Source organism: Chinchilla lanigera, unplaced genomic scaffold (genome assembly GCF_000276665.1).
Source record: "Chinchilla lanigera isolate Chin_1 unplaced genomic scaffold, ChiLan1.0 scaffold00173, whole genome shotgun sequence".
NCBI classification, from domain to species: Eukaryota; Metazoa; Chordata; class Mammalia; order Rodentia; family Chinchillidae; genus Chinchilla; species Chinchilla lanigera.
In genome coordinates, this window is record NW_004955574.1 from 63,254 (window position 1) to 73,062 (window position 9,809).

Consider the following 9,809-nt stretch of genomic DNA (forward strand, 5'->3'; position numbering starts at 1 on the left):
TTTTTTTTTTTTTTTGAGACAGTGCCTCACTATGTAGTTCTGACTGGACTTGAACTCACCTCTGTGTAGCCCAGGCTAGCTTCAAACTGGCAGCGATCCTCCTGCCTCAGCCTCCTGAATGCTGGGTTTACAGGTGCTCACCACCATGCCCAGCTACCAACACCACACTTTTTGCAAGTCAGGTGGCTCTGACTCCTGAAAGTGGAGCTGTGTTGTGAGCTCTCCACTGAGTCCTGGGCACACGCCTGGAGGGGTCAAGAGCTGAGTAGCGCTGCTGCAACAAAGTCGGCTCCTTGCCCAGCTGGGTATTTAGAGGAAGGTCCTCAGCCTTTAGAGCCACGGTAGAATTAATGCTGACCATGCTTTTCCCCAGCAGTAATGCAGTCACCCACAGGAACCGGAAATGAAGGGGCAGAGAGCTCTGGAGATTGATTCCCAACATAGTTTACATTTTTTTGTTTGTTTGTTTTGTTTTGTTTGAGACAGTATCTTGCTATGTAATTTAGGCTGACCTTGAACTCACTGTATAGCCCAGGCTGGCCTTAAACTCATGGCAATCCTCCTGCCTCTGCCTCCCGAGTGCTGCAAGATTCACAGGCATGCACCACCACGCCTGGTTTCCTTTTCTTTTAAGAAAAGGTCTCAGTATGTTGCACAGGCTGGTCTCCAACTCCTGGGCTCAGGCAATCCTTCTGCCTCAGCCTTCTGAGTAGCTGGAACTACAGGTGCATGCCTGACTTTCATTTTTACTTTTGATGTTTGGTAATTATTCATGAAAATGTATTTCATATGCATGTTTTAAATTGTGCACTAGCCACAGTTTTAAAATTAACTCAATCCAGATGAAAATACTTCAGCATTCAGAATTTTTTTAGGCATAGGAAATTGAAATGTGAATTTCTGTACGCAGTTCGGTTGCTAATGTATGATTCACTGGATAGAAGTCTGCTGGGACTACAAATACAAAAGCTCAAGGGCAAATGAAAACAGTAAAATTTCCGATAATAAAGGAAAAACTTGTTTTTTGCTTTTTTGCTTGGTTTGGTCCAGTTTGGTTTTTTTGAGACACAGTCTCGATATGTAGCTCAGGTTGGCCTGGAACTCAAATGATCCTCCTGCCTCAGCTTCCAGAGTGCTGGGGTTACAGGTTTGTACCACCACATCCAGCTTGAGCTTCTTTTTTATTTCATTTTGTAAATTGGACATTGGTGGGCACCAAATCACTGGAGTTTTTGGATTGCAACTGATTCATTCAAAGAAAGGCTGAAGCAGCTCAGTTTGAAAAGCCAATGTTCATAACCACGGCTGTGTCCTTTTTAACGATCTGAACTTATGAAGAGATGTTTTTGCTGAACATGTACTGTACAGAGGGTGCGCACGGTCCCGGTCCTCGCCGGGGCGGGTGACAGGAGTGACTGACAGCTCCCCAGGAGCGGGAGTCTGCACAGAACCTTCCTGCTGGTCACTATCAACTACAGCACTGTTTCAGTGATGGCTGCACAGGGCCTGGTGTTGTGGGCTCTGGGGCTCCAGGCCGTGGGGACACCTCCCGCACTGAGGTTTCAGCCTCAGGCCAAGCTGGCACCCCCTGGGGCTCTGCCACCCATCGCCTGGGTGCTGACAGCGCCCCCGAGCTGCTTCTACTGAGCAGGGAGGTCACACCTGCCTCAGCCGTGTGCTGACCTGGTGGTGGCCTAGACCTGGGAGCTGGGCCTAGAACTGTCACCGCTGCTTCTGCGTGCAGCCTGGGGAGGGAGTGCCGCACACAGGCGTGGCTCTGCAGACCCAGTGTAGGCTCTGGGCCGTGGGAGAGGGCACTGGGGACAGGGCCAGAGCACGAGCACAGGGCCGCACTGTGTGTGTAAAGGCTTTCAGAGCAACGCTGCTGGCATCGGCCCCCCGGCCAGGGGTCCAACTGGGGTCCAGACGAGGCGTGTGAAGGGGCCAGGGCAGGACCAGCTGAGGGCTGACTCCCCAGGATGACCTGCACTGTGTTCCCAGGGGATCCCCAGCACTCACATGTGGAGAGCCAGTAGCTCTGAGCGCTGAGAGTGGTCCGGCTTGAGGCAGCGAGCAGCTCACGGGGGTCCTGCCTTGTCAGTGGGTAAAGCCACTGCAGCACTGCTCCGTTAGCCCACCATGTACCTCCCAGGCTCTCTCCGTGTCCTGCCCTCCGTGTGCCACCCTGGCCAGATGCTAGGGCCACACTCTTAACCGTACTGGCCTCCCAAACTGTGAGTCAAGTAAATTTCTGTTCCTTATAAACTGCCCAGTGTGTAGTGTTTATTTTTTGAGCCAAGGTCTCAGTATATAGTCCAGGCTAGTTTTCAACTTGTTGGCTGCCCTCCAACTTGAGATCCTCCTGCCTCAGCCTCCTGAACACTAGGATTACAGGCACATACCACTCCCCACCATGTTTTGTTAAAGCAATATAAAAACAGATGAAGACAACCCGGCCAACTCTCAGACACCTCACACTGCAGGTCCAAATGTGCACCCAGCACTGCCCCTAACTTGCTCCTCCACCCGAGCCCACCCCGTCCCCAGGCCAGACCTGGGTCTCACCCAGACACTCCCCTGCCCGCCGGTCTCTCAGCGACACTGGCCCAGTCTGCCTCTTGCACATCTCTTTACAGCCCCTTCCACTCTCCTGTAATGACTCCATCCCTGCTCTGACCAGTGCCCCAGGCCTGAGCTCCTGAAAGAGGAATACGACCTGGGTATTCCCTTCAAGCAGGAATGCTGCAGTCGGTAATCCGGGTGCAGCCGGCCTCCCCCACACTGTGAGCCCCAGGCCGCAGGGCCCAGGGCTATCACGGCCACTGCTGTGTCCCCAGCCCTGAACAGCACAAGGTCAGGCCCATCGATGAAGCTCACTGGATCTTTGCTTAAAGCATCAAAGGGGGCCCTCCCCAACCCCGCAAGTATCCGCCACCCTCAGAACTGGCTAAAAGAGTAAAACAAGCCAGGCGTGGTGCTGCACGCCTGCAACCCGAGCACCCAGGAGGCCGAAGTGGAAAGGTCCCTGCGAGTTCAAGCCCAGCCTAGGCTACACAGCCAGTGCAAGGCCAGGCTGCGCTAGAAAGTCAGACCCTGTCTCAAAAACAAGGTTGCTAGTAACAGTAACAAAACAAAGTACTGACACGATGAAACAGAGCCCCTCCCCGCCCTCACTGCGGCCCGCCGCCTCTGCCTCGCTGCGCCCAGATTCACCGCTATGTCCTCCGGCCCCCAGCCCCACTCTAAACGAGGGTCGCTCTCCCAGGCGGCCTTCCTTCCTCATCCCCAGGACACAGGTCGCTGCCGTGTCTATTCCTGGACGTGCCTTTCTTGGGCCCTCAGCTCCAGCCGTGGCCAGGAAGCAACCCCAAGGCTCCGCTTCGTCCGACCGCGGGCCTCATCACCCTGCCTCGTGGTCGGGCTTGAGCACTCGGCTGTGTGGTGCCCGCAATGAGGCTGAGTCGGCGAAGTGCAGATGAGTAACAGACCACAGGAAGCCTCGCCAGTGCAGGGTGACCAGAGAGGCCCGCTGTGTGCTGTCCACAGCCTGCGTCGTCTGGCACGGGTCTGTGTGAATGTGCTGCCGGGCAGGAGCTGCCCGCTGTGGGCCCAGGCCGTGCACCTCCCTGGGGCCGCCCTGCTGTCCTTCGCCCGCACGGCGCCCGGCGCCGCTTCCCCTCCTGCGTGTGCCTCGGGTGCATAGCCACACAGGCCAGGAGTCCAAGGCGGGCCCCACGTCCGTGGGCAAGGGACCGCTCTGCCCTACGCCTCAGGTCCCCCGTGTGACAGCACTGCTGAAGGGACTCGGTGGCATCACCCAGATGCCTCTCAGTTCAAGGCAGGCTTCATACAGAGTCCTGGATACAAACTCACTGTACTTTCCCTCCAAGGCTACAGAGATACGAGCTGCACGGACTTCCACCGAAGAACACAGCGATACTACAGCCCGCACCGCGGCGTGCCTCGCCCTTCCCAGGGCGATTCTGCTTAATAAACCAGATGTGTCCTTAAATGCGTGACGAGTCAGGAACCTACGGCTGGGCGTGGCGGCACATGCCTGTAATCCCGGCACTTAGGAGGGTGAGGCAGGAGGATTGCTGAGACATCAAGGTCAGCCTGAGGTACATGGTGAGTTGAAGGCTGGCCTGAATTGCATATGAGATGCTGTCTCAGAGAAAGCGAAACTGCACAGCAGAGCTGGTCACACAGAAGAGCCCACTGTCCAGACCCTCAGCGTGTCCTGCATCAGGACAGTCAGCCACACAACCCAGACTGTCTTCTCTCAGGCCAGCATCGGCCTCCCCCTAAACTACGAGAGACTCCAGGAAGAGCACGAGGTTGCTGTGCCAGGGGGCACCCACGGCCCAGGTCCCGCAACCTCCACCGTGATCAACATCCGCAGCGACACTGCTGTGCCTGACCCCGCTGTCTGGTCCCTCTTCAACATGATCTTCATGAACACGTGCCGCCCGGGCTTCACAGCCTTTGCCTACTCCATAAAGTCCAGGGACAGGAAGATGGTGGGCGACGTGACGGGGCCCAGAGCTATGCCTCCACCGCCAAGGGCCTCAACATCAGCGCCCTGGTCTTAAGCATCGCTCTGACCATCGGCCTCATCACTGTGTTTTGCCTTCACCTCCGTGCAGTTGTCCAAGGCGATATATGACTCTCAGGGCCACTAGCCCTGCAGTTTCTTTCCCTCCACAACTGCCCTGGCCCTGGGCTGGGCCCTGACCTGCACCCCACACCCCACACCCCGACCAGCTGTCCATAATTGGGATCAATAAAGTGTGCACGTTCCTTAAAAAAAAAGAGATGCTGTCTCAAAAAAACAAAAGCAAAAAAGGAACCTATGGTGTGTCTGGGGACAAGCTGAGGACTCCATCTCCTCAGACCCCGTCCAGTGACAGAGGGAATGGCGTCCTCATCTGAGCGCTCTGCTGTGAGCCGGGGAGAGCTGTCACTGCGCAGCAGCCGCAGGAAAGGGCCCGTGGGGACAGCAACCACGAGAGGAAGGAGCCTGGCTCTGGGAGGGGGTGGCAGGCACCAAACGCTTCTCTGCCAACATCAGGGAGTCAACCAGTACTAATGTAAAGGGCAAAATCTTTTTGGTAAATATCAGAAAAGGGCTCAAAGAGTTGAAGTGGTTACCTGTGGGGCCCAGGAAGGAAAAAATATGTATAATATAAATAAACATATAAATATATATATATATTTAAATTCAGTTCTACCTGTACCCCTTCTACTTGCAAAGTCAGTAACTATACATATGATACATATATATATATCCCCCCCCCCCCGGGGGACAGGGTCTTACTATGTAGTTCAGGCTGGCTTTGAACTCATTATGTAGCTCAGACTGGCCTCAAACTTGCAGTGATCCTCCTGCCTCAGCCTCCTGAGTGCTGGGATTACAGACATGAGCCACCATGCCTGGCCACTGGAATTGTTATGAGTACGTCATGTATGTGTTACAACACCCAAGAAATGCTCAAACATTGTACAGTCCAGGCAATGTCATATAAGGCACATTCTTCTTAGATGGCATTCTATTGAGGGAGGACAAATTTAGGTAAAAGTTTCCTATGTCATTTAATATAATGATATCATCATGATTGTTATGCTAAAATGTTAACTCAAGTTTTCTCAGTGAAGCTGTACACTTGTTATCTGTTAACATTCCACAGGGATTCAATTCCTAAGACAATCATGACTGGTAAGAAATTAACAGTTTCCTGGTCATACTGTACATTTCAAAGTGCTTGACATCTATGTAAGATCGTATAAGATCTATGCAGGATCGTAAGTGTTCTCCCACTGCAATACTGATTTAACTGATCTCCTGGATATTCCACAACTGAGGTTTAGAAACCAGAGTCAGAAGGTAACTGGACTAAGAGGACAGCCAATGTTTCAGCCCTGGCCCTCCAAGGTCAACAAAGACTCAGGACATCATGGGATCTTTTTCTACAGGATCCTAAAACCTTGGTGAGTCCCCTAAACTTCTGAACAGGGAGACTGTTGGACCGCTGAGGACAGGAGTCAACGACTGTGTGGTGTGCTAGAAAAAGGGTCACCAGCTGTGCTTCCACAGAAAGCCACACGGTCAAGCAAGACCACGACCCATGCTGGTGGCTGTCTCTGACAGAGGAGCTAAGAGACTCTACGTGGTTCCAAAAGTCAGGCCTGAGGGTCCCTGACTGACATTGACAGATAGCAAGAGGTTAATTTTGATTAATACAGGTCTCACTTTAACTTGGTCTTGAACAGCCAGCAGAAAAAGTACAATCAAAAACATATTAAAGTTACCATATATAGGCTCGACATAAAAAGGGGGTTCTAATCACTGACACCTGCTGATAGTTTCCAGCTACACCTGTGAACAGGTTTAGAAGCCAGCTGGCCACAACCGCTATTCCAGTCCCTTAAGAACAGTGTCTAGATGTGGCTCCTCCACAATCGCCTTTCTATTTCCAACTCATGCTCCGGTCACACATGCTCTAATCTCTTGGTAAAGTGTGTATGTTCTCGCCTAACTCCCAGGGACCAGACAGATGGAACCAATGACAGCAGCGCCGGGATCCACACAGCGTCTGCTCAGGGAGCACATGCACCATCCCGCACACACGCTGTACTTTTATTCTACATAATCATGATAGTGTAACTGCAGCTCTGCAGGAGATAACCACAGAGGTTCAGGCAGTACAACAAATGTCTCAGGACCCTCCACAGAGTTCGTGAGACTCGTGGAAGCCCACTATCCTACCTTAGATTCTCCCCTTCATGTGCCTGTTCTCCTCTTTTTATTAGCCTGTTTATTATGATTATGATTAAGGTTATTATTTTGGTACCAGGAATCGAACTCATGACCTCAAGCTTGCCAGGCAAGCGCTTATGCCCTTAAGCTACAGCCCCGGCCCCAGCCTGTTTATTACTGCCACACCTCATCAATCTGTTTCAAAGATTTCTCATCAAAAGGACTGCAACCATTTCACAGGTGGTTGATAAAGACAACTGTCAATACAGTTCTCCTTCCGTCCAGACAACACCCTGACTACCACCTCCCTAATCAGCAGGACGTAGATAAGGGAGAGATGTGCTGCTCCCTTTTTTTCTTTTTCCTATCTGACGATAGAGTCTGGAATGCAGGAATATGAGCACCACATCCCCGGCTGATCAGAGACCGCTGGAAGCCCCCTCCCCACCCAGTACAGCAGCACCTACAGACTTATAACATTATCAACCCTGCTATTTATTGACAGAAGCCCCGACTCCTTGCACTTCCCCAAGCCCTGTCTTCGGACAAGCACACCTGGCAGGCAGCCCCACCTTTCACTGGACTCCATGCCCCCCATGATCTCATAAACAACGCCATGGCCTGTATAGGAGCGACTGGTCTGGTCTTCAGTGTCAGAGCGGCCTCTTCAGGTTTGTTCTGCAACAAACTTGTCCTGTTGAGCTTGGACCTGTTTCTCTTCCTCCTTTTTTCCTAACAGAAAACACCAAAATTTAACTTTTGGTCATCACTGAATGCTGGGATATGGACATTCTCTATTTTTTCCTTAACTCTATATTTTAATGTCTAGACTGAATATAGATCTCTTTTCTATTTTTATGAATAAGAACCAAATGAAAAATGCAAAGCTTTGAGCCCGGCATGGTGGCACATACCCTCCAGCACTGGGGAGGTGGAAGCAAAAAGATCACTGTGAGTTTGAGGCCAGCCTGTGCTACACAGTGAATTCAAGACCTGCCTGAAATACATAGTGAGACCCTGCCATCACACAAACAAACAGGGCCGGGGATATAGCTCAGCGGCATAAGTGCTTGCCTGGCAAGCCTGAGGTCATGAGTTCCATTCCCAGTACCAAAATAAAAAAGAATACCTAGCACAAACAAACAACTGCAACTGTTGGCAACATAATTCCGATGATAAGAATTGGTCACCTTTTACAAGAAAGGAAGCTGTGAACTTGATGAATGATTCAGACACAGGAGGAGCCTCTCTCCCATCCCTTTGGTGTACTTAAGGAGCTTCCTTCTTAAATGTGGCCAGGGATGCACTCTGCACTCAGTCACCAAGGGGGCACACCTGAGCCCCGGTCACCCTGAGGAGCCAGCTCACAGGACCGGAAGGTCACATTAAGAGGGGTCATAAGTAACCTGTGGGGCCAGAAGCACGCACGTCAGTGGTGTGAGATGCAAGGTGGCAGCCCACTGTTCTGTGGCCCAGTGGCCGGGTCACCGAGGCAAATGCCCCCGGGGATGACTTGCTTCTGGGAGGCTCAGCAGGATGTCAGGGTCAGGGAAGTTGATTTCTCAGGAAGCTGTGCTGCTGCAGAGTAGGTGCGTGCCAGTCCTGAGAACCCCTGGGGGGCCCTGCCAGCGGCCAGGAACACGGGGTGGGGGGCCTGCAGCTGGAGGACTCGGCTTCTCATCTTCTCAGGTACTGAGGCGCCCACCCTCTCCCAGAGACCCCAGTGCAGGGGACGGCACGGCCACACTCACCACCGCTCTCCTCTCCCTCGCAGCCCGCTGCCTCCTGCCGCAGCCACTCGGCAAGGCGCACCCCACATCCTCCCCGAGCCAAGGGCCCGAAGGTGAGCAGGGGTGAGGAGGGGGTGAGAACCACAGGGGCACACAGCAGTACCACAGGGGCAGGGGGCTTGGGGACACCACAGTTTTGCAGTACCTAGTGCAGTTTTAAAAATAATTGTATGTAAATTACAAAATCCCTTTAATCTACGTAACTAGCGCTTCTTTACAGAAAAGCACTTAAACATAAACACTGTGTTAAGTTCATTTATATGTAATTCTAGAAAATGCAAGCCACCCCCCAGCAGAGCAGTGGCCATGTGCGGTTAGGGGTTAGGAGAAAGGGCTGCAATGACACAGATACAGGCTACTCTGGGGGCGATGGTAGTGATGGTACAGGGTGTACACCTCTATCAAAACTTATTCTAGCATGCACAGGCCTGGGGTTCCATCCCCAGCAAAAAAAGCAGCTGCTTTTTTTGAGGGAAAAAAAAAAAAGCTTAAATTATACCCCTATATGCAGTTTATTGTACATCAGTTGTATCTCAATAAAGCCATAGAAAATAAAGATAGGGAAGCCATGCAGCGGGGAGTGCCAGCCTTTGGGCTGGCCCCTAGCTGCGCAGGCGCCCGGAGGCAGGCCACCTGCACCCGGGAAGCCGCATGGTTGAGAACTATCATGGCACAGAGGAGCAGTGACACAATTGGCCTGCCATACACTGGCTGCGGAGGCCCACCCGGGGACATGCATGAATCATCCCGACATGGAGAAACCCCTGGGAATACATGCCACACAACGGGTCACTCTTGCCCCTGCTGTTGAGAACCAGAAAGGTCCAGACTCAGCGGAGAAGCAGCTACTGAACAAGGACTTGGAGAACACTAGAATACAGACTACAGCCAAAGACTCAGAGGTCTAGTTGACCAGGGTCACGAGAGCCATTTGGAAGCTGGAAACCAGGAGGACCTTGTGCAATACCTGGGGAGACCCCCTGGAAGCCATTCTTCCCCGGACAGTACAGGCTGCGGTGGAGGAGCGCGTGGAGCTCCAGAGAGGTCTGCACTGAGATTCCTGCTGCCTGTGCTGACGGTTGAGGGCACTAAGTGGTTGCGGGGTCCCAATGAGCTGGGAGGCTGGAGAGGAAAAGCTACAAAAAATGGCTTTCACCCCAGATGGCTCACTTGAGATGTGAGTAAGAACTGCCTCCTCAATATTCTACAGCTGTGATGAGGAGGAGGCCAAGAAGAGAAAACAAAGAGATGGAGAAAAAGCA

General features: G+C 52.4%; 2 protein-coding genes across 2 annotated transcripts in view; one reads left to right on the plus strand and one right to left on the minus strand.

Annotated features, from left to right (window-relative positions):
- The window catches only part of Opa3 (optic atrophy 3 (autosomal recessive, with chorea and spastic paraplegia)), a 21,692-nt gene that overhangs the window by 2,602 nt on the left and 9,281 nt on the right, over positions 1–9,809 (minus strand). The gene's annotated exons all lie outside the window — the stretch shown is intronic.
- Positions 3,147–5,196, plus strand: LOC106147522. The gene is given in 4 exon segments (XM_013509503.1): positions 3,147–3,469; positions 3,547–3,695; positions 4,174–4,536; positions 4,539–5,196. Coding segments are annotated over 4 exon segments (963 nt in total). The 3' UTR covers positions 4,667–5,196.